Below are 25,125 nucleotides of genomic sequence, written 5' to 3' on the forward strand. Positions count from 1 at the left end.
ACATTATGAACTGTAGATTCATCCATCGTGTCGACTGCTTATCCAGTTCAATCCAGTTCCATTCCAGCATGTTACAGCTTTTCTAGGCGTTTCTGGTTTTTGACACAACTTTTTTGAAGCCGGTTGCAGGTTCAAATTGAGCATGTGTATATAACAGGTTTCTCAGTTTTACATTTAAAATGTTTTGTTTCATTTTCTCATAAAATGGTTTTTCAGTGATTTTATTTGAAAGTTGGTTACAAGATGTCCTTTAAGGTGTAGTCAAGCCAGTATCTCCTTTCTCACCTGCAGTCCAAGTGGGGGAGGTCATGTGGAGACCAGCCCTCCCTCCTCTCCTCCCCCGACCCCACAGATGAGGAAGAGGAGGCTGTATAGCGCCGTCCCGGGACGCACCTTCATCGCCACCCGGTCCCACGTCCCTCAGGGGACTGGAGAGATCCAGCTGCACCGAGGAGAGCGGGTCAAAGGTTTGACCAGGATAATGATTCTTATCGAAAGTGTAAATCAGGAGCTAAACAAACTCTAAATGTCTGACTTTTATAACTCAATAAGGATATATAACTATCACCAAAACAAAGGCCAAAGAATTAAGAATAAATAAACACTGAATACAAAACTTCCATAATCAGATTCAGACCTCACGTTATTTATTTATTTAAAAAACCTTTATATCTGCATAGTTCTACATTAATAATCCTCCATCACAATAATGAGCTCAAACAGAGGCAACGCATGTGTGAGGTGGTGATAATGAGTGTGTGCTGTGTTTACAGTTCTCTCTATCGGTGAAGGAGGATTCTGGGAAGGAAGCGTTAAAGGCCGAACCGGCTGGTTTCCTGCCGACTGTGTGGAAGAAGTCCAGATGAGACAATACGACCCAAGACTGGGTAAAAAAACACATCCACAGCAGGGTCAGGGTCTTCTCTGCGCCTAGAACATGCTGCTGTGCGTCACAGAGGGAAAGCAGCATTGTTTATATATCAGTACTTTAACTTTGCGTTCATTTACTCGACCATATGGGTAGCATCTGATGGGATATATTTAATAAATAATGTGCTATGTAACATACATATGTAACACGTATGTTTCAGAGACGCGAGAGGACCGCACCAAGAGACTGTTCAGACACTACACTGTAGGATCCTACGACAACTACACCTCCTACAGGTAACACAGCACCACTACACCTCCTACAGGTAACACAGCACCACTACACCTCCTACAGGTAACACAGCACCACTACACCTCCTATAGGAACTCAATGGCAGGTTCGACTTTCTTCAGAATCAGGATCATCTTCATTAAAGTGGTTTTGTTTGCAGATTCTTCTGCTGCATGCATGAACATGTGACAGACCTAATGAGACAGGTGACCCTCTCAGGTGTAACCCGGTGATTCAGCAACCGTGGCTGTTTCAAACTATAGAGGAACTTTTTATGTTTAAGATGACGCTTGTTGATGTTTTCAGCTTTTCTGTCTCAGTTGCCGGAAAACAGACGCCAGGCTGGGGAAGAACTAATAAACATTTAGAGATGTTCATTTATGTGAATGTGAAGTTCTCCCTGATTCGTGTGTTATCAGTGTTTATGGCCTTTTTCAGTGAGCTGTTCATATAACACCATCGCTAAGAGAGGGTGCAGGGTCTCCTGCTCTGGCTCTAACTGTGAGCTTTATCAAAAAGGAAAGTTTTTGATTCTGAAAGCAGAAAAAATGTCTGTCTTCTGAATCCAAACTTTGTCTGAGAGCCAACTGTACTTAGATTTGAGCTCGGGTCACTGATGAAGAGGTCATGTTCAGCTGCTGTCCTTGCTGAGGCTTTTACAAAAAGTACCTTTATTAATAAATCATTCATTTCATGTCTGCAGAGCATTGAGAGCGTGGCTCAAAAAGCTGGTGGAGGACAGTTTAATGTTTTAACGATTATCACTTGTTCGTCGTCATCTGTAGTTATGCTTTAAAAGCAATTTCATTTCAAGTGGTTCAAACCTTGGAGGCGCAATAGAAGATGGAGGGATCTTTTGTGAGCCTCGTTTCTTTCTTCATGTTTCAGCGATTATGTGATCGAGGAGAAGACGGCCGTGCTGCAGAAGAGGGAGAGCGAAGGATTTGGCTTCGTCCTCAGAGGAGCTAAAGGTAGAAACCGAGGGACGGGTAGTGGAGTGGTGGGCGTTTGGAGGAAGAGGAGGAGAGATTAAAAAAAAAAAAAAAAAAGCTCCTTGCTGTGTTTCATGACACCTACACAGTCCACAGAGTCTGGCTTCCTGTGGAAGCAGAATCACACTCCGTGGACTGAACCCTCGCTAGTCTGAGGTGGGAGGAGCTTCCCTAACTCACCGGCTCTCTCTTCATTTCCAGCTGAGACGCCCATCGAGGAGTTCGCTCCAACCCCGGCGTTTCCCGCCCTTCAGTACCTGGAGTCAGTTGACCAAGGGGGCGTGGCATGGAGGGCGGGGCTACGGACCGGAGACTTTCTCATTGAGGTACTAGCGGACTTCATTATATATTCAAGTAGACATCAGTCAGCTGACACATTTACTGACATTTTTTCATGTTTTTTTTTCAATACTTTATTTTGTTTCTTATTCATTTTATTTTTAACTTATTTTTTATTTTCATATTTTTTTGTTGGTTTATCATTCTCAAGCATATTTGTCATATGAGCACGCTCTGTGAACAGAAAAGAAAAGATTAAGATGGAAACTTGATATTTTCTGACCTCAGTTTTAACAGGTTTTTTTTAACTTTTTAATCACCTACAGGGACAAAAAGCTGTGAATCTTTGTGTTTGGGCCCGTGAAACATTTAAAGCATTATGACTTGAGTTGTTTGTCTTTTCTCCAGGTGAACGGTACCAACGTGGTGAAGGTGGGTCATCGGCAGGTCGTCTCTCTAATCCGGCAGGGAGGAAGTCGCCTCCTGATGAAAGTCGTCTCAGTTTCCAGGAAATCTGAAACCAACCTGATCAGGAAAAAAGGTAGAGCCACCTGCTGTCCAGTCTTAGTAAGATTAGATTTTATTGGTACACAACAGTGTACAGTGATTTAAAGCAAAGAAAGTCAATCTTTTCAGGCCTAAAAAGGACTACAATACAATAACTTAGGTGTCATATAAAGTGGGTTTTATTCAGTTCTGTTAACATTTAAATAAGAAAAATAAAAATGAACTGGGAAGAATAAAGTTTTATTTTAGTTTTACCCCCTTGTTTCAATAAATAATCAAAACAAATCAAGATGTAATTATAGATGTAACAGTCAAACCATTGTATAAATACAAGACGAAGTTCAAGTTTAGTTAGCGAGGAGGCAGCTGCACGTGCTCACTGGAGCTTCTGTGTATTTGACATGTCAGTGACATGACGGCTATCTGTGAACATGTGACTCTTTACAGGGAAACTTATCTCAGCGCTCTTTCTTTTTATAAGTGCTGTAGACCAAAATACCCCCACCCCCCAACACACACACACTGTGTACCACTAATATGCAATCTTGCCTTGTAGCACCGCCCCCTCCAAAACGAGCCCCCAGCACCTCCCTGACCCTGCGATCCAAGTCCATGACGGCTGACCTGGAGGAGATAGGTAAACACACACACACACACACACACACACACACACACACACACACACACACACACACACACACAGTTAGACTGTAGCGGTGTGTGTTGCTGACCTTTGCTCTGTCTGCAGCCAGGAGGAGACGCTTCGGTGAGTCACATCGACCTCACGGTCATCGTGCTGTGACCCTGCGGTGACATTTGTCTTTGCAATCTGTTAGCATGATGTCGCAGTGATGTCATCAGCTGCATTTCCACCAGAGTCCAGGTTATTTCTGTGCAGACAGTTTTAACCAGACACAGTCGCACAGCAATGACACCAAGCTCTGAACATCCACTGGAACTCCAAATACCCACCTTTGTGTAGTGACCGTGGACAGGTTGCTGGTGACTGAGTAATGGTTTAAAGATGAGGTGTCCGTCAGAGTCGCAGTCTGACAAATATTTAGCAGCCCACCCTGCAGTGCAGTGAAACACTGTTTGTCCCCTTCCTGATTTCTTAGGGGTTTTTGCATATTTGTCACACTTACATGTTTCGGGGATTTACGAACAAATTTAGCGCCTCTGACCACACACACAACCAAAAGATGAAGCCGTGCCTCCAAGTGACACTAATCCCCCAAATACTCAGAACATTAGCACGAACATAACTCCTCCCAGCCCAGATGGGGACCTTGTGAAACCCACAAAGTTAGTCACCTGGCCAGCCTTCATCGAAGCACAACAAAGCTGATTTTAAGGGCACAGGGTGGATGACAGAGGAGACAAGAAGGCACAGAGTTAGGATTTTGGGGAATTCGGGCCAACACTTTGGCCTAATTTTATCTCCTGGAATGTTAGGTGGAAAAGCAGCTGATGTTTTCCATTGATGTCGCGACTTTTCAGGGCTGTAGCTGAATCGAGTATAGCTTCTACAATTACACACAAACAGCACATGTTCGGTTTTTATTTGAGGCGTCCATTTTTTTAAGGCATCATTGATATAAGTTCATCTACCCCCTGACCCCTGTTTTTCCCAAAAGGGGGGGGATGCTACAAAAAAATGATGCTTGAAAAACCTAAAAAAAAAAAAAACAGTAACACTAAGTGCTTTTAAATTGAAACACCTTTTTTTGTCTATTTTGACACTTTTGAGAGTTGTTTTGCGTGAAGTCCTGCTGCAGCCCTGGTGACTGATGTTGTGATGTAGCTCTGATGTCATGATTTCGCCACAGTGTTTGTCACGCTGTTTGGAAACTTTCACAGTGGTGTGGTCGTGTACCGGATGCTTAATCATGTCTTGTTAGGAGTCTGTTCATGTTCCTTTTTGTCGCTCCAGAGAAACTGGATGAGATGTTGGCCGGAAGTCAACAGGAAGTCGTCTTGAGGGGCCGCCCATCAGATGACTTCAGGGCGGCGACGGTGAAGCAGAGGCCAACCAGCCGGCGTATCACACAGGCAGAGATCAATGTAAGACACGGTTGAGCTAATGTGATAAACACATAGCAACCGTAGCGAGAGGATGATTTTTAATCAGAGATTCCTGAGTCGCAGGCTTTCACAGCTCAGTGTTTACCTGCACACAGACTAATCAGATTTTCTTCTCTCAAAGCCTTCAAGCCCCCATAACATCAAATAATAAACTAGAGATGGCACGATACCACTTTTTTATGTCCGATGCCGATATCATAAATTTGGATATCTGCCGATACCGATATAAATCCGATATAGCGTATTTTATAAACAATAAAATGTTTTTTTTTAAATATCTTGCTGCATTTTGTATAAGTTCATACTCGAGTTTAAAAAAAAAACCAAAACTAAAGCGATTCTGTTATACACTACACCGAAAATATTTCATACATCAGCAATACTGACCAATCTAATAAACTTAAACCTACACTATCCTCCCTATTCTGGTATTTTAAAGAGTACTTAGTGGAAATATTAAACAACCTAACTAATAGGGTTGTCAACTCCAAATAAAAACCATAGGGAACCATCCCCAACCCTCTGCCTCATAATGCTTAACTGATGTAATTGACTGTAATTTAATGCAAGTGTAAAAAGAAAATGCACAGAAATCAATAATTTTTCTACAATAATTAAATAGATTCAACATCTTTCTTCAACAGAATTGCAGACTGCACAGATGGTACCTTCCCAAAGGAAAAAGTACTATAGCTTACTAGGTTATAAATTTAATTTCTATAAAATGTTCCTATATACAATAATGGATTTCTATAAATTTTACATCAGATGAAAACTTTGGTTGTAAGATTCAGATAATTATTTATTAAAAGTAGTGCTGTCAGCGTTAACCTCATTAAAATGATGTAATTTTAACAAGGTTAACGCTGACAGGACTAATTAAAAGCTAGACATGACAATTAGAAAGAAAAGTATGTCTTTGTGCCCTCCTTTCCCTGTTAATGCCCTATCGGCCCCCCTGGCAAAACTTTGCTAGACCCGCCCCTGCACAGTTACCAGCTGTCAGCTACATAGAAAAGGATCCTGGTGTAGAAAGTAATATTAAATAAATCCTAACAACAGCTTCTCAAGCTTAAACGTGCCGCTGTTGTTTATCCGCCTGTTTCCTCTTTCTGGCGTAAAGTGGGCGATAAACAAACAAGAGAGACGGGACTTGCGTCAGAAAAGCCGATCAGCTGATCATTGATTAGTTTCATGATTGAAGTAGCAGCAGGAGAGGGAGAGAGAGAGGCAGTCGCTCCCAGCATTCGCTGGGAATGCTTTACAGACATTCAGAGATGAACTTACACACTTGCTTTACTTCTCTGGGATACCTTTAAATGCCGGTTTGGAAGCAGTAGCGAGGCTCCAAATGCTCAACCAGTCCGCCAATAGGTCTCACACGCCACAGCCGTTCTATCGTGAGACGCATGCTCCTCCGATGTGTAAAGGTTATGAGCTGGGTTACGCTATGTGGCAAGTTTTGTGAGGTGCTTTTTTGATATTTAATGGATTGGATTACATTTTTTATTTCTCTCCGATATCCGATCCAGTAATTTAAGTCAGTATTGGACCGATACTGATACGTAATATCGAATCGGACCATCTCTATAATAAACAAGCATTTATTTTAGCTGAACTGGTCGCTACTTACTGGAAATAGATTTGGTCACGGTAAACATTTCAAAATCGGTGGAACGGTCTCTGTGCAGATCAGTCAAATATGGCTTGTTTGTAGCCGGGTTCATGCTCAGAGGTATTGCTAATCAGGCACAGGTCAGGCACCTGAATGTCAGTAGCAGAATAATCTGTTTGGCATTGCCAGAGAGAGATGGTGGATGGTAAAAAGAAAAACATTGTGACTAATAAGTATTTCTGTCCAAAGACTGATTTGAACACTTTTGCTGAGAAAGGGGAAAACACCTGTACTTTAAAGGATGTGGTTGAGATCACAGACACCATAAGAATACTTACTCGTTGGGGTTGTTACTTTTCTTAAAAGTACCAAGTATTTAAGCATTTAAGCAACACATTTATTTAAGAGTATAAGCAGCTGACTGAGAAACCCTGGGTTGATTTATTGAGCCAATAACCACCTTTGTTTGAACATTTACCCTGGTTGCCCAGGAAAATAAACTGGGTTTATTTACTTCATGGCAGTACTGACTTCATATGTAAAAAGTACATAGTTGTTAGCATAGAAAAGCAAATAAATATCTTAACTCTTGGATTTTTGACAAAATCTTTGTGTTGTTTGTGTCTGTAGTCGCTGTTTGAGCGTCAGGGTCTGGTGCCCCCTTCAGCTCCAGAGAAGAGCACCATGCCTTTACCCAGAGGGATGTCCAGAACCAAGAGTTTTGGTGAGAAATGTGGCATTACACCAAACTATCTCATAGGCTCACATTTTGTAAAATATGTCACTGGCTGAGCATAAGAGTACCGGAAATAGGAAAGTCGAGGCATCATTGGCTTCCCATTTTATGACCCAAGAAGAAAGCCAAATCATCATAGTGCTGCTGTAATAGGCAGACTGGTTTCAAGCTAGCTAACACCACAGATAACTTTATACCAAGAACTTTAATTCATTGATCCAATGCAGACATAAGATCTCTTCGTAAGACCAATCGGTGTGGTCGATTTATTTTGACATCTCATTGTTACTACAACAGGCACACCGGACGACGACAGAATCACAGCTCTGATCAATGAAAGTCGGTTTCCACGGAGCTCTTCGCTGACAGACAGCTTCATCCCTCCTCCTCCTCAGACAGCACCGCCTCCTCCACCCTCTGCATCCTCTACCTCCTCGCTCTTCATACTCGACTCTGGCCCTCCTCCCTCTTTTCTCCCTCCTCCTCCTCCAGCACGAGGAGATGGACTGACCCGCTCTAGTTTCAAGCCAGGGGCAGAGCCAAGGCTTCAGGAGCTTTCAGATTCACCAACGAGGAGCCACACCCACGCCGAGCGGCAGAGGAAAGCAAGGTCCATGATCATCCTGCAGGACACGCCTCCACCACTGCAGCCTGATGCTCACGGTGCCCCTGCTACTCACACACTTCACACCGCCACACACACCGCCACACACACCGCCACACACACGCTTCACACCGCGACACACACATCTACGCTATCTCTGCACAGCACTAGCCCCGCCCTTGGCCACTCACCTCTGTCGCGACGTCGGGGAAGAGCAATAGAAAACCCCTATGCTAATGTGGGACAACAGGCTCCGCCTACCAAACCCCAGAGGAGGAAGTCACCATTACTGAAACAACTTCCTGTTGAAGAGCAGGGTTAGCATTTTTCTGTCTGATGTCTGTGGCATGTGTGTCTCAACCCTAAGTGCATGATTGGATATGTTGTTCAGAGAACCATGACTCGTGTTTGCTTATTTTTTAAATATATTTAAAATAAAATTAGGCTGAGACACCAAAACAAAAGAAAAATAGACTCCTAATATTTACATTTTCCAGGTCTTGGGATCAAAGATCACGATTCATCCAAAGAAGGAGGTGGACCCAGCAGCCCCAGCAGGGCTGAGCTGTACCAGCAGCAGGTTCTTTCAGAGCGTGCTCGAGTTCAGGGTCGCCGGTCGTCTCTCTTCTTGTCAGTGGAGGGAGCGGGGTCCGAAAATCAGGCACCGCCTCTTCTGACGCAGAGCCACTCGATGGATGACCTCGGCGAGCTTCCCCCTCCAGCTCCGGTCCTGTCACCTTCACCGACGCCTCATACCTTCCTCCACCCACTGACAGGGAAACCTCTAGGTCTGTCTGACAGCACAGAGTTAATGAATGTTCTCAATGAGAATCAGGCTGCCACATTTTGTATGGGTTAATAACAATAATCACCTCTGGAAAAGTTAGTTTTATTCAATTCAAGCTTAGAATAGAAAAGAATAGTAGAGCCTTGAAGTGCTTGACAGATCAAAAGGGGTATACAGGTAAAACCTTGCGGTACCGGTGAAGAAAATAAATAAAAAATAGAGATTTTAAAACTAAGGAGGTATTCCGCAAAACACTAGTGGGGAACAACCCAGGCCAGAAAAAGTGTTAAGGCTGAAGAAGGTATCAAACAAGATCTTAATGTTCTCCACGTAGTAGAAGAACACTTTACAAAATAAAACACAACCTAGAACACAGGGTTGAGGCTCTCAACAAAACATGAAATGGCCAGACAAAGTAAAGGCATTAAGACTGAGGGCAGACAGGGCCTTTGTGTACTGTGCATAGTAGAAGGCAACTCAAAAGAAAACCACTTTACAGAATATAACAGGACCCGGGACAGAGCTAGCGACTTCAGAAAACATAAGATAGAATATTAAGAGATATTGCAAAACAAAACACAACCTAGGTAAGATCCTAGACCTTGACAATATACTGAACCTTGGAATTCAAGTTTTTGTCTGGATGGATTTTTATTCTCACTTGTGTTGTTTGTCTTCAGACCCGTCCTCTCCACTCGCCCTGGCACTTGCTGCAAGAGAACGAGCGCTCACCGCCCGCACACCGAGCCCTGAGCCTCGAACTAAACACGCTTCTGGCTCCACCACACCAATCCCCACCCCGGCTGCCAGTCCTGAGGGCAGACACAAGCGAACGCCCATCACCACCCCACAAAGCAGTCCTGAGCCACGATCCAAGCGCACCACTCCTCAGACAAGCCCTGAGCAGCGGACCAAACGCACCACTCCCCAAACGAGTCCTGAGTTAAGGCATAAACGCATAACCCCACCCCTTTTCCCAGATGGACAAGTTGAGCGCCCAGAAACAGAGGGAGGAGTGACATCACCTGCCGCACCCTCCCCTGAGCGCTGGAGACCCTCCCCTTTGCCACCACTGGCCAATGAGGCTCATTCTCCTCTGATTGATAGACGTAGAAGCCTCACAGTTGGCAGTTCAGAGGAGGAGGGAGGGGCTTACACAGTGACACTCCCACCTGCCTTGTTATCATCCAGCGATGAGGAAACTAGGGAGGAGCTGCGTAGAATTGGTCTGGTGACTCCCCCTCCTGGCTTTAGCAGCCCTCCTGCTGCTCCTCCCCCATCCTCTCTCACCTTGTTGCCACGACGAGGTGGAGAGGGAGGGGGAGGAGAGAGTGGTCCTGAATCTTTGGGTAGACGAGGAGATGAGGAGGAAGGAGGTGATGAAAGGCTTCATGACAGCTCGTCTTCCCCAAGCTCCCTTCCACCCTCCATCACCCTGGCTTCTCCTCCTGCTCCATCTTCCCCATCTTCCCCACCCGCTACTCACCCATCTCCTTCATCCGCCGCCGTTTCCCCATCAGGTTTGAAGCCTCGCCTTCGTTCACCTATCGGTCGAGGACGTTCTGCACTCCGGGACCCCCTATTAAAGCAGTCGTCAGACAGTGAGCTCCTCCCATCTGCTGCATCATCATCCTCCCCCTCCTCCCCACTTTGCTCCTCTCCCACCAGTGGCGGAGGCCGACAGCCACGCTATTTGTTTCAAAGGAGGTCTAAGTTGTGGGGGGGTGGGGATCAAGATCGACGGGGCCTCAGTCCAGAGGAAGGGGGGGGGCGTCCAGCAGCCTTGGGAGGCCAGGGATCCGGCTCAGCTGTGGATCTAACAAGCCGGTCAGCTTCTGCACTAGAGCTAAGCGGCAGAGCGGGGTCTGGACTGGATCTAGCCAATCGGCTACAGCTGCTCAACAAAGATAGCCACTCTCTGGGGGAGGAGCCAAGCCCCCTCGATCCAGGTCGAAGGTCACCAGTAGGAGGTGCCAGGTACATCAAATATTGTAAATACTGGTGTGGTGTGCTGTTGATCTGGCAGTCATGCAGTGTGTTTGCTTGAGTAGATGTTTTGTAACAGTCTGTTATTTGTATTGTTCCAGATGTGTGGACAGTGGGGAGAGTAAATCGTAGGTTTTAATCTCTGGTAAACATTTCTTGTTATTACCAAGAGATGGCTTTCATCAGCTAACAGCTGACTAACATGCACCACCCTTGACTAACTACTAAATATCTCAAATTACTCTCCCATCTGTCTTTTGAACTAAAGTAGGGAAATCTTTGATAACCACATCACCTGAAAGGAATAATCTTTTTAGTGCTCAGCAACTATAACAGAGCACAACAGCCCTGTCAAGCCTTGTATTTGTTTATATCTTGAAGTTGTACAGGAAGTTTTTGGGGGGAATAGCTTCTGTTATCATTTTCAAATCACAAAAATAGAAGAGGAGCTAGGACTAAACCTAATATACACCAAAACTAAGAGTGGGGCTAGGACAGAGACAGGCAGACACTAAGGAGTACTTTGAACAGTATTTTAATGTACTTTGATCTAAGACAGATTACATACTAAGAAGAAGGAGATAGCCTAGCTTAAGACATAACTCTAAGGTACTTAGCAAAATAAAAAGGACCTAGACCAGAGCCTTGAGGTACTCCACGAAACATGATAGGATGTTGGCCTTTGACAAGGCATCAATTGGACATTTTATCTTACCCTAATCTCTGTGTTTCTTGTGGGTAGCACAAGAAACACAGCCATCTTCATATATTCTGTACAGAAATGTAAACAACCAAACCAAGTTATGTTAAAATGGTTTATCGGTGTGATCTGACGGTTTAACTTCCAGTGAAACAATGCTACACATGAAGTTTCATGACTGTACAACATGATCAGTATTAGCAAAGATATGAAATTGCTTGCCCAGCGTTAGCCCCAGTTTTTCAACAGAAAGAAGCCTGAAGTAGTTTTCCAAAGTCCTGCAGAACCAAAGGTTCTTATCTAGACAGTCAAAATGCAGGGTGTTCTCTTCAACAACTGTTTCAAAATTTGAAAAGAATAATGTACAATTTATCTGCCACAACTTTCACATAAGAATACAATACTTGACAGGAAGCTGTAACTAATGATTATAAGGCTTAACAAAGGATCATTTACACTGTGTTTAACTCATAACTAAACATTCTATTTGCTGTGTTGCAGGTTGTTCTCCAGTCTCGGTGAACTTCACACCATCTCCCAGAGAGGATATGGCGCCTCCTATACAGTCCGACCTGGAAGTCGCTACCCTGTCACTCGCCGGAGCCCTTCTCCTTCTCCCTCGCCCTCTGATAGGTCAGTGGGACTCCCCTCCACTACCGCCCCCTGCTCTGAAAGGCCAGATCTGAGCTCAGGTCGCGGTCTAACCATCCTAAAGTCCTCCAGTCTCAGCCTCCCCTCAGAACCAAAGGAGGTTCGGTTTGTGATGCGAAGCGCCAGTGCACGAACCAGATCCCGTTCCCCTTCCCCTTCACCCCATGCCTCGCCCTGCCCCTCCCCGGTCCTCAGTGGGCCCTTGTTGTCCCTACGACCATGGAGGCAGCGGCCCCTCAACTTGTGGAATAAATACGATGTGGGTGACTGGCTGGAGAGCGTGGGTCTGGCCGAACACCGCCAGCGCTTCCAGGACCACGAGATTGAAGGCTCCCATCTCCCTGCCCTCACCAAAGAGGACTACGTGGAGCTGGGAGTCACCAGGCTGGGACACCGGATCAACATTGAGAGGGCACTCCGACAGCTGCTGGATGGTTCCACTTGACCCCTCACCTCTGACCACCCACCTCTTAGATATCCTAAACTGTAACCTCAGACCCCCTGACCTCTGGTCAGACAGTAGGCCATCTCTTTGAATTGAATAATCTTAGCAGTGACTGATATTTAGACCTTAGACCAGAAGTTTTCTGGTTTATCAGCTCTTTGATCAGCAACATAAGGACTGGTAGCAGCTGCAGACCTCTGATGTTTCGTTTGCCTGTTAATGTCTGCATGCCCCATAAAAACTCCCAACCAAACCAAACACTTCACACTGAGTTATGACTGACTTATGGTTGCGTAGATTCATTTAAAACAAAATTAACATGAAATTAAATGTGCATGGCATGTTTTTAATAATCTTGAACATTGTGTTAACTCAATGTTCTTGATTATACCAAAAGTTTTAAGTCAAATGAACTATAGGCTAATATTTTAAATGAGAAATTGAATCCTTTTTTATTTATGTACAGTGATGAATGATTAAGAGACAAATTAACAATCTGACACCAACAAAGGTGGTCATGAGGAAAATCATGAGGTTCAACTGCAGTATTTCATTTGGCGTTGAAAATAAGTCCATGCTTCCCAGAATATTAAAGATCAGAGAATTATTTTTTTCAAATACGCCACCTCAGTATTAGTCCAAAACAGTTTTCTTTTTGTCAAAAAACCCCCAACAAAAAACACTAAAACATTTAACATTCCCAGACATGGACACTCAGTCATTTAACTGGGAATTATAAAATGTCAGAAGACACTAATAGAAAATATCGATGACGGACATGTGAAAACTGGTCGCTGAACTATTGAAACAACCAAATGAACTGACTAAATCTTGTCAGCTGGACTCGGTTTTACACTGTGACAGATTTGTCAGTGTTCTCTGATAGCATGTTTGCTAGTCTTTCCAATTGCTGGGATAACATTACCTATAAAAGCAGAATCTTCTCCAGTATACAATTTCACTACAAGCCACTAAATTTTACTATACTTAGAATTAAAATGTACCAGTAAGTCCCACAATGTGAACAAACTGGGAACCATCAAAGTTTCCCTGACCGTGATGTAACTTATGAAACAGCTGCTTCTGTACAGCCAGGATTTAAAAATGAAAAATAACAGTCAGTGCATCTGAGAAAGGCAGAACAATGAAAGGAACTGAAAAATCTTATCAACACGACTCTGCTCTTAAGCTACGAGAGATTTGAGTGGCCATTATTTTTTTTTAATCCAAAGGTAACTACTCAGTAACTGTTAATAAAATTTATGATGTATTACGATTCTTGAAGACTATAAGCTGCAGCTTAAATTCAAACAGTTGCTTGTTGTTACAGTTTTTGATGGACAGTAAACACTCAAACATCTGGAAACATCAGCTATGAAAGCATTACTTGAATTCGGGTCTGGACCATTACAAACAGCTCTGCTGCCAGCCTCTAATGGTGATCAAAGAGCTGATGTGACAATCCGACTACAAACACATCGAGACGGGTCGTGTCCTCGTGCCGTTCTGCTTCCCCAGACGAGTTTAGCTGGACCTTTGCTAGCGGAGCTGGATGACTGGCAAGCTACTGGGAGTCTCTACTGTAACACCAGGAAATTATAGCTGCGGATATTTGTCCGTCCTTTTCTTGTGACTTAACTTTTGTTTTCCCAAATAATCACTCATGACGAGTTTGTGTTAATTTTTGAGTTCATACTATCTTAAAGCTGATCATTTAGAATTTATGAATAACAAGTAACAATAATGTGGTGGTGATGAGTTTATAATAGTCCGGAAAATGATTTTGAGTTCCTTATGATTTGACAATGAGTTGAATTTCAAGGTCATCTCGATGATGTTTTTGGAATTCATAATGATTTGTCAATGAGTGTGACTTTGTGCTGATGTGCTATGTGTTTCAGGGAGAGCTGCAGCAGAGCTCCAACTGTAAACCTCTCTGGTTTCTAACCTGCTTATTGAGGGCTTACTGTACATGGTGCTATTTGTTTAAAGCCATCTGTACAGAAAATACTTTCCTCCTTCCCCTCTTTATCTTCCCCACCCTGATATCTATTAATTAGCCCCCTGAAATTTAATCAAAGAACGACTTTCAGGAACAGGCCATAAATGGAGTTTCCTCCCTGCCATACTGGGGATTTTTCATCCCTGCCATATGTGGGGTTTCCTCCTGACCGCAGAGTTTACATCAGAGTTCCCCTGTAAGACTTAACATCCATTCATTTTAATTCTACTTCATCTTATTTAATTTTTCACCGTGAAACGTTTTTATGTTAAGTCACAGTTGAAATGCAGAGGTGAAGGATTTTTGTGCAGTTTCAGTATCCAACACAGCTGCAGACTCTAGATCACTCTCTTGCAATTAATTAAATTGAATGTATATTTACACTTACCAGCAGTATATAAACTTGTAATAAAGTATTAGCGCCACTAGATGGATAGGCAACAGGGAACGATATTATAAGCAGTGTAAGATATGGCTTTTCTGGAGATTTAGCACCTTCCCCTAAAGGAAATTTACCAGGACTCTTATAAAGATATATTTCACCATTTGGATGGATTCAATTTAATCAAGCAAACAAAAAGAAATATTGATCTGTAGAGCTGTCACTCAAAATGTAATCTCAGATAACAGAAAAGGAGACTCAAATGAACCGAAAATTTCTGAAACATTTTGGGTTTAAATACTGAATAAATCCATGATGTTTCCAAAGTAATCGAGTTTAAATCAAATTATGATCACGGCTGATCAAAATAGTCAGGATTGCAGTTTTTGCCATCACGTCACCAGAAATAACAGAAAATCTTCTGCTTGCAGTTGTAGTTGCTCCTCAAAAGCTCAATTTGAGTTGGAACAAACCTCTGGACATATATGACACACTACAAATATTAACTACATGTTTATATGCTGCTAATAAATGTAAATAAGTAATTTATCTGCCTGCTGTGGAATCTAATCACAAAGAAGCTGAAAGAATTCATGTAGTTGGAGATACTGTCCAAAATTACAGGAAGCTATCTAAGTTAGAGTTTATGGAAACCGGCTGGCGCACTTTATCCTGATGTGTCGTTCACGCCAAATGTGAAGCAAAGTTTCACCTCCCGTGGAATCAGCCACACTGGTGACCTGTGAATATTCACCGAGCAGCCAGCGGGATAAAGACGAAGCTGCAAACAAGTTCCAGAAACGCATCCTCACAGTTTACACTCTGTTTCCTCCGAGCTCGCTCCTTTTTTTCCCTCTTTGTCTAAAAGCAAAGTCGAACCTTTCAGCTCCAGCTGTTCTCGACCAGCGCCGATAAGCTCCTCCCTCATTTCTGATCTCACTGGTATCAGCAGAGGATCACCGCTGATGGGTTCTCATGCGAGCAAATGTGGATTTGCCTGTATTATTAAACAGACTGATCGTATCCGTACCGTGTGAAAACTCTGCTTCACGTTTGTTGTGAACGCACCGTTAAAGGGGACCTTTATATTTTTATACTGGCGCTAGATCAGAGTAGCTTTGTACAGGTCAAAGTTCAAATAATCTTCATAGTAACATTCCTGTCTTTATACAGGCCCTCAGTTCACCCTGTCTGAAACAAGCCAATTTATCTTCGGGCTCTTTCCTTGACAGCCTACTTTGCTCTTATTGGCTAACTTCTGGAAGCCTGCCGAGGGGCGGCATCCAGTGCTTGTGAGGTGTACTCTGAAGGCCAAGTGTTCGGCTCACAGGGATTACTTCTACTCATGTTTACCTCATTATGTGTTTATATACACACATTAAACATCACAACATCAGACAGATGACAACAAAATAAGTAAAGGTTTCATATTTTACTACAGCACTAATAATGATACTATTATAATCCATCACTTTGACCTCTTGCCCTGAGAAAACAGACTTATTGAGAGCTTTGTGTTTATCCTAACTTAGCACAAAGCATGGAAGCAGGAGGAAACTGTTAGCCTAGCTCCATCACAAGGTAAAAGTGAATGTTCTAGCTTATGTACACAGTGTAGTGTTGTATTCAGAAAACTAAAATAGAGCAGTCCTGAGTACAACTCAAACAGCCTCCTTTTTATTTCACTGTCTTTCTACATTTGCACATTAACAGCAAGTGGGTGGAAACTGGATTCCTCCAACCTATAAACCAGCGTTCTTTACATACCGGAGACTTGAATAGAATTTTATTTCAGACATTTTCTTAAAGTCACATCGCCCCCTTCTTTTCTGAATATTTGAATTTGGTTTAAAAAAGAATCCCTCCGTTTGCCGCCCTCTAAAGCACAATCGAAGTTTCAGTGCCTGTTCCCGCAGCAGATCGACTGCTTCTGTCTCGTTTCCTTCCAAGTCCAGTTCCCAAACAACCTGCCGAGCTGCAGTCATGATTTCCAAAGTTCTACAAGTTGATGTTGACATGCTTTTATGGACAAAATAATATAGAATGTACAGACTATTTACAGCACATTACAGTAGACTATATGGTCTGTATAATATATATTATGGTAGAATAAAATGTAGCTATAGTGTAAAATACAAAGTAGACAAAGTTTATTTAAAAAAGTAATATTTTGGTAGGCTGTAGTCTATGAAGTCTTTAATCTAATGAGATATTCAGAGCTTGTAAGCAGCTACACTGAGCTCCATCTGGAAACAGTGCAAGTTTCAATTAAACCAGGTTTCATTTTTTCAATGAAGAAATCAAACGTGCGTACATTTAAATATACAATAAATTAATTTTGTCCACAGAAACACTCACCAGTACTATTACCTTACATTATTGAGGTGACTGTTGTTGTGATTTAATGCTATATAAATAAAACTGAATAGAACTGAATTGAATTGAATACACTATAAAATAAAATTCTGCTTAAGTTCAGGATATTTTTGCGTTGGGTTCATCCAATCTTAACCTTCAGTTCTACTTAAATAAAGCTACACATCTGATGGGAAATCAGATGACCAAAGTCTGGCTTCTTGTAATTCTTCCTCTTGCGACAGACATCCTGGAAATCAGGCCTATACTTTCTGTTTCTGGTTATCCAGACTAGACTGTAATGACTCTAGTCTGAAATAACACTGGAAAAAATGTGACCAACAAAACAAAAAACAGAAGTGGCAGAGAAAAGAAAATGGCTAGTACCTGATTCTTTTCTTGCTTCCCTCAATTGATGTTGTACTTATTGTGCGCAGACTGAGCAGAGAAAGATGCTCTGCAGAAATGCTTTAAAATAAAACACAATAAAAAGAGAATCAGTGGATGGTCTGTGTGGAAAGCTACAAAAACTCAGTTCGGGTCATCATTATTGCTTCCTTTGGTTTTATCGATTAGCCAAACCGGTCTGGACCAAAAGTGTCTTTGAATGTTTAATCTGCAGCTCAGAGTCCTGCAGTGTGGCTGCTTACACTGAGAGAATATCACTTGAGTCAGGTATTCTGTACATGTGTAGTATATATTATAATGGACTACTGATAGTCTACTGTACAGAGTCATGCGCAGAATGAGTCAGTGAAGCAGGTTGGAAGCAGATCAGCGACCTCGGGTCCCCGCCTGTGCTCTGTTACACCTGACATGAGGTCAGTCGCCCATCGTAGGACTTCTCAGCCAATCAGAAATGACAACATTTAATCAGTTCTGTCTTATTTGAGCCAATCAAATGTAAGTAGGGCTAAACAGCAGGTGGCACCAATTCTTCTACTCACCCAGTGAGACTATTGTTTTTCAAACTTTCTTTTTTTTGTTGGTTATTAACAACAAAATAGATCCAAGTAGACGTTTACGTAAAGGTTACTGTACGAGCATCAGCACACTCTTATTCTACTTATTCAACACAGCTTCGTGTCATTTGACTGTCGTCATCATGGTTTCAGAACCACCTCATTAAACCATTGAATAATGTCATTACAACAGCTCCAGTCATTTTTTTTTCAGTTAACCCTGTGAGGCCTCAGTCATTGAATCCATGCACAGCCTGCAACTGAGTACGTAGGTCGCTGACAACATTCACAACATTTATATACTCGTGTGATGCGCCCCGCATCACTCTACTTAACCACCAGCTAGTTTTTTGGTGGTGGAGTTTCTTCCATGAAGTGACTGAAAGCAGATGGAAAGTCAGAAACGTGTATGAGGAACTGATGCTATCGAGAGCCAATCACAGTCCCTGCGGCCTCAAAGATGTAATGTGTGCTTATATTTCAGTTACAGAATCCCACTTTGCACTAACTGTTTAGATTTGGACTCTTTTAAGAAAAAATGTGAATTTTTTTGTGTGTGTGTTTTAATGGTTTTAAGACGTCCCCGAACAAAGACTGAGACCGCACAGTGTGAACATAATTAATTATCCATAATTAAGCCAGTAATTATACAAATAAAGTTTTATCATTTCTATGACTTTTACTTTACTTAGGCAATAAATAAAGACGTGTCTGTTAAATCTCAAAAACAAATTCTCACTAATACCATTTATTGACACTCATATTGGCATAGCAGTTTTATAATTAAAACTATCCTTAAATCACATGTAAATAAAGAGCGGGGCTCATAAACCATCCCATTCAGTAACTTTAAATACATCTGAAGTGAGCTGGATTACAGTGTTATTCAGTCTACAAGATAAAACCCTGTCCAAGTACTTTTGGTCATTTTTGGTTCTACAGTTTGTGTTTGCGTGTTCCGGCCATCTACAAAGATAATAAGTCAATCGGAAAACCACAAAAAAGCTGCCTCGTGATTTTTGTGCTATTTAATACGAGCTCAGATTGTTTATTTCTCTAAAAAAATACCTGCATATATTCATATGTATATGTGAGTGCCTCAAAACTTTTGCACTTGGCACTACTTGGTCACTCGAGGGTTAAATATGAGCTGTAAACCTATCAGAACAATGTCATTTATATTTGACTGTTATAATCAGGTCTGTGATGAAAAGATTTTTAATAATTCCTCTAAGAGAAAAATGAGGATATAAATCAAACCATAGCTCCTCAGCCGTGGTTTAAACCTCTAATATTTATTATTTATGTTCCTCGATGTTCGGTAGCTGAGGATGGTCATGCCTCTTTTACCAGCGTTCATGTCCATGAAGTGTCAGAAAATACACAAAGTTCAGTAACGTTCACGCCCACGGCAGAGTAAGGAAACTCAAGAGTTCAGATTTTTACATTTTTGTGTTTAAAAAAATGAGAAGTTTTTATTTAGAGATTTTACAGTCCAAAAACAGAAGGGAATAGAAAGCCATCATTTATAAATGTTCACTTCACATATTTGTTGGTTAAAAGTTGGTTGAGAACAGAATTTCTTTTGCTTAGGGTTAGACAACTGTAGAAACCAGAGGCCACCCAGCAGGGGGTGCTGCAGATAAACGTTGAAGCGATAACTTAAAAACTTCCAGATTCTTCCAAATCTGTGTGATAAAGTGATAATTGATCAATAGAAGCAGGATAAATCTGAAAGAATGAGCCAAAATGGAAAACTGGAAAATAATCCACAGCTTCCTGCTGATTGGCTGAGAATCCTGGCTTTCTAACCTGCGTGTGAAACCCTCCTCCCCCTCCTCTTAAATCTCCACCTGCTTATAAGTTTATGGTTTTATGGTTCCCCCCCCCCCCTTTCTAGCTTCCTCTTTTTACAGTATGTTTGTAGTTTCTTCTGGAGTGAGTGGTGTGCGTGTACTTGTAGTTTTTTCTTCCCTTTTCTAAAAACCGAAGAGCACACGATGACAACTGATGAGCTCTGCAACGCAACAGATTGTAATCTTTATAATAAACTGTCATTTATTACAAACTGCACTCACAGCCTTCACGTGTGCTTCTTTCACAGGTTTATGACCTCAGACCTTCTCTGGCCACTAAAGTGTGAAGTCGAGTTAATGACTGATGAGTTTCACCTCAGATGTGCGCTGATGATGATTTACTACCCGACTTCATATTAAAACAAACACTAAACCTGAAATATTTAAAATATTTGAGAAGTTCAAACTGTTTAACAGCTGAATAATGAAAGCATCAAACTTTATAACAAAGTCCTTTAACAGAAGATTTGATGTCATGATTTTATCCCGTCTTTCCTGTGATGACGCATCTCTTCTGTAGCTTCCTGCACTCTGCCTGGACATCTTCCCCTTTCTTCACTCCTTCTCTTTTTTAAACTAACAGTAAATATTTAAATATCATCTGACATGAAAACGTCATGTGGTTAGCTAGCCAGCTGTCAAAAAGTAGCTATATCTTGATTTATGGAAAATATGGAGGGTAGGTATGAGTAACTCCATGGCTACGATTTACTGTGATGTCAGCACAGCTCCATGACCTTTTTACTCTCACCTGAACAATAGGTGTCAAATCAGGGAAGATTCAGGTTTCCAGTCATGTGACTGTTAACCATGTGACATTAACTTGTTTGCTATTTTGAAATGTATAATGCTGTCTCAAGAGTCTGAGAGACTCATAACCATTGGTAAATAGGAGCACTAGGAAAAATGTGGTTGCTGGCAGTCCAAATGCTGCAGTCACCTTTCATTTGCATGGAAGACGCCAACTTGTCTGCAAACACTTGCCAACTGCTCACCAAGCAGCAGTGAAGCTGTGAAAAGTAAAACTACAAATGGACACCGTTCTCCTTCAAAGTACAAGCTGACCCTTTTGAAACTTTTACATTAAAGGCAAGTGTTCTCAGTTTCTGGTTTACATCAAACTTTTTCCACATTTTATACCAGTCTGTGAACAGTTGGTGTCTCACATGCACTTACACGAATCTGTAACAGTGTGCTAGTGAACAAAGCTATCACAGGAGATTTTAGTGACCCTGTTCGGGACTGACTTCACAATGACTGCCAGCAACCTCCAGCAACAACTTGCCAACCAGTCAGGGAAACCTCATACCTAGAGGTTGCTAAATGTTATGGACTGCTCTCTCGGCCTGTGTGACTGGGGCCTTACTCAGTGATAAACCTGTGTTTGTCACTCATTTAGTGTTAAAAGCCTTTTCTTACTCTAAATACTCCAATAATAACACACAAAAGACTAAACTTCCCACTGAAACTTTTTCAAACTAACCTAAAAGTAAAGTTTTTAAAAGCTTAAAGTGGCACTGAAAGGAGTAAAGTCACTACAACTGTCATGGTGGATGGAATTAGAGGACTCAGGTCCGAGAGTCCTTGCGAAGTGATGGTGAATTTATTTACAGTGAAAACAAGGCAACAGTTCGACTGTAATCAAAAAGAGCACGGTGACTTCTCCCAGCGTGACAGTGCAATAATAATCCAAAACTCCGTCTCTCGCTGCTCCTCTGTTCCCCGGATCCTGGAGACAGGCGAGAAAACAAACATACAGTAACTAAACTTTTCTCTCACGTTCACAATCTTGAAACACTAACCGCGGCTGCGCTACCCGGCTTAGCTCAACGTTCCAGTGCTGGCTCTCATCCGACCGCACCGGTAATTAGGTCTGGATGTCAAAAGATTAGTAAGTAAGTAAGTAAAGTTTATTTATTAAGCGCTTTTCACAGACAGACAGTCACAAAGCGCTGTACACAAATATTAAAATAAACAATACAATCAATAGACATATACAGTGTAAAAGATCAAATGTAAATAATGTAAAAAATATATATATAAAATGAATAGAACAACAAAAGGCTTGTTTGAACAGAAAAGTTTTTAACTGTTTTTTAAAAGAATCCACAGAGTCAAGCAAATGTAATTGTAGTGGTAAACTGTTCCACAGCCTTGGTGCAACAGACTGAAAGGCTCTGTCCCCTTTTGTCTTCCGTCGTGTACGGGGAACAACCAGACTCTGAGTCTGTGAGCGGAGATGACGAGCAGCAGTGTATTTTCTAAGAAGCTTGGATAAATAATCTGGAGCCTGGTCATTTAGCCCTAAAGAATGTAGACTCATGGGCAGTGTAGTCCGTGCTGCAGGGAGAGTGGACTGCCATTAGTGATGTGCGGATCGATCTTGAAATATCGATTCCTCCGATACCAGTCATTTATGTTCTAGAACCGATTCTCACATTAAATATCGATATTTTTAGTAATTTAGGGTTAATTTGTAGTTTATCATTAACAGCAACACAGTGGAAAGAAACTATAACATTCGGATTGTCTACATTCAAAGGAACTACTTCCTCTTCCGCCTTTCATAGTCATGTGCGAAATACGGCTGTATAAATGTCTGCAGCCCCTTGGCTCGCGCACTCGCAACAATGGCTGAGCGTAATTGTGTGGACGTATTTTACCTCCACAAACAGCTGAGACATGGTTTGCGATACATGTGGCAAAAAAGTGCTCCAAGAGTGAGGTGTTGTGGCCATACTTGCCAACCTTGAGACCTCAGAATTAGGGAGACATTCAAAAGGGCTGTTGGGGGGAGGGGGGGGGTGATAAATACATTTTACAGTGTTTATTTATCGGATAAAATACGTTAAATGTCACCGTTATTATTAGCCGGCCTGGAAACAGCGGGGGGTGTCCAAATTCAGAGGCTGCTTCCACCTGAGGACCCGCCCTTCGCGGTCTAAAGAAAGCCGGGTAGTACGTCACGAGCTCCCTCGGTGGAGTGAAACAGCCGCCTGCTCCTTGCCATCTAAAATATAACCGGGCACTGGCGTAAACTCTCGACCGTCTCACACTTTCTTTAATTAGTTTTCTGTTTGATGTTTATTCAGCTGTGTGAAAACCCCGGAGGAACCCTCCTGAGGGATTAATAAAGTTAAATTGAATTTAATCTAATCTAATAACTTTAATCTCAGCCAATCCGATTTACTCACGAACAAATAAAACACTGAAAAAGCCAACCAATAACATTTTTAAGTTATCAAAGTGACTTATATTTCATGTTTAACCCGAGTAGTGAAAGACCGCGGGGGTTTGAAAACAATGTGTCGATCGGCTCAGATATTTGAAGTTTACACAGCTACATTCTCACCTGAAAACATGTTAAAAGTTGTTTGTTTTTTTTGCGACCCAGAAAGAGAAATAAGAGTAATATTAAAACTAAGTAGCTGCCACCATTGTTGGAAACTGGAATTAGCTCGGCCGTGCTCCGTGAGAGACGTCTGTCTCGCCCTAGCAGCACCTGTCCCTCTCCTCCTCTTCAGTTCGTCTCAACATACGCTCGTCATATTCTGTGATATGATTTACTCTAAGGTGTTTGACAAGGTTAGTGATGTTGCCACAACCATACATGCCAACCCTCCCGATCTTTCCGGGAGAATCCCGGAGCCACCATTCTCCCGAATTTCCACCCTTTAGTGCTGCAGGCAGGCAGGTGTTCAAATAGCGCACAACTTCAGTTTTTTTATTTCTATATGATGAACTCTGCATTATTAAGTGATAAGAACAAGTAATCCGATGTCGTGTAATCATTATGACGCTATAATTTGAGATACACTAAATAAAATATGTTTTTGCATAAAGTATCGGTATCGGATCAGTATCATCGATACCACCCTGAATATTACTTGGGATCGGATCGGAAAGGAAATCAGTGGTATCGCACATCACTAACTGCCATACCCGTTATGTGTCTGTGAGGGAGAGGAGGGAGAAAAAGGAGAGTCGAACAGTACGAGTTGTCACCGAGCAGAAACAGGAGATGAAAGCATGTAAATATAATAATAACCACTGCAGCCAAAGTAAGTTTAAGTAAGCTATTAAGACTCGACTGTACACCGTGTTCGCGTTTTCCTCTGAAACAATAAGTTCTGTTGGAGCAGCCTTTCAACACCTCTCTCTGTCTCTCACTAGCAAAGTTGACCCAGACAACAAAGTAAAGCTAGTTTTTGGCTACAAGCCCGACAGGAACCCAAGGTATTAGCCAGAGGTCCCTTTACTATGGTTTGGGGCGCGGACCTGTTTTATATACGCACGAATAGTTTTTTATATGAGATCGCTGCAAAAAGTGCAGCCTTACCTTAAGATATATTAAGATTTAAAATTCTAGTTGGTATTGGTATGGCGAGTATCCTTCAGTAATAGTAATAAATCACACAGCAACATTCATGTGGTTGTAAAAAGCTTGATAACATATTAAGTAATCCAAAGTATTCCGTTATGTTTGGGAGCATGTATTCTGTAATCTGTAATGGAATACATTTTAAAAGTGACCTTCCCAACACTGCAACTAGATTACATTTTATCACAAAAAACAGAATCTCTTCGACAGTGAATGCAACAATACTGGGACGGGAAATCAATAATACTTACTATTAAGTATTACTACTACTTTTACCGTTATTTCTATTCTGCTGAAAATAAACCTAATCACCTCTATCTGCCAGGGACTTACACTGTGCTCTAAACCAAATGCCTAATGGCAAGGCACCAGGCCTGGATGGATTCCCTGCTGAATTTCTGAAACATTTCTGGTCCGTGTTATCTCCACTATTCTTCATAACTGGCACAGAAATAAAAACAAAAAAACTAAAACAACAGTCTAATCCCTCCCCATATGAAAACGGCAGCAATAAAATAGTTACTAAAAACAGAAAACGACGCTACCAGCCTTTGTCACTAATTAATACCGACATTAAAGTTATTCCTAAAGCACTTTCATCTAGATTAGAAACAGTTCTGCCCTCAATAAATCATAAT

General features: G+C 41.9%; 1 protein-coding gene across 3 annotated transcripts in view; it reads left to right on the forward strand.

Moving 5' to 3' along the window:
• The window catches only part of shank3b (SH3 and multiple ankyrin repeat domains 3b), a 69,696-nt gene extending 49,373 nt beyond the window's left edge, over positions 1-20,323 (forward strand). For 2 of the 3 annotated variants that reach the window (XM_085437414.1, XM_085437415.1), the window contains exons 14-27: positions 292-467; positions 774-887; positions 1,092-1,167; positions 2,051-2,133; positions 2,356-2,480; positions 2,842-2,974; positions 3,497-3,577; positions 3,689-3,706; positions 4,874-5,004; positions 7,271-7,364; positions 7,674-8,297; positions 8,478-8,768; positions 9,448-10,744; positions 11,955-20,323. In XM_085437414.1, the coding sequence (XP_085293540.1) occupies positions 292-467; positions 774-887; positions 1,092-1,167; positions 2,051-2,133; positions 2,356-2,480; positions 2,842-2,974; positions 3,497-3,577; positions 3,689-3,706; positions 4,874-5,004; positions 7,271-7,364; positions 7,674-8,297; positions 8,478-8,768; positions 9,448-10,744; positions 11,955-12,549 (3,838 nt within the window). In that variant the 3' untranslated portion in view covers positions 12,550-20,323. The remainder of the gene's footprint in view (positions 1-291; positions 468-773; positions 888-1,091; positions 1,168-2,050; positions 2,134-2,355; positions 2,481-2,841; positions 2,975-3,496; positions 3,578-3,688; positions 3,707-4,873; positions 5,005-7,270; positions 7,365-7,673; positions 8,298-8,477; positions 8,769-9,447; positions 10,745-11,954) is intronic. The other variant, XM_085437416.1, reaches the window with a different exon arrangement.
• Positions 20,324-25,125: the final 4,802 nt, after the last annotated feature.

The sequence above is a fragment of the Copadichromis virginalis genome, linkage group LG17 (genome assembly GCF_057382275.1).
Source record: "Copadichromis virginalis isolate Kocher_CV1m ecotype Utaka linkage group LG17, C_Virginalis_male_GT1.1, whole genome shotgun sequence".
Taxonomy (NCBI): domain Eukaryota; kingdom Metazoa; phylum Chordata; class Actinopteri; order Cichliformes; family Cichlidae; genus Copadichromis; species Copadichromis virginalis.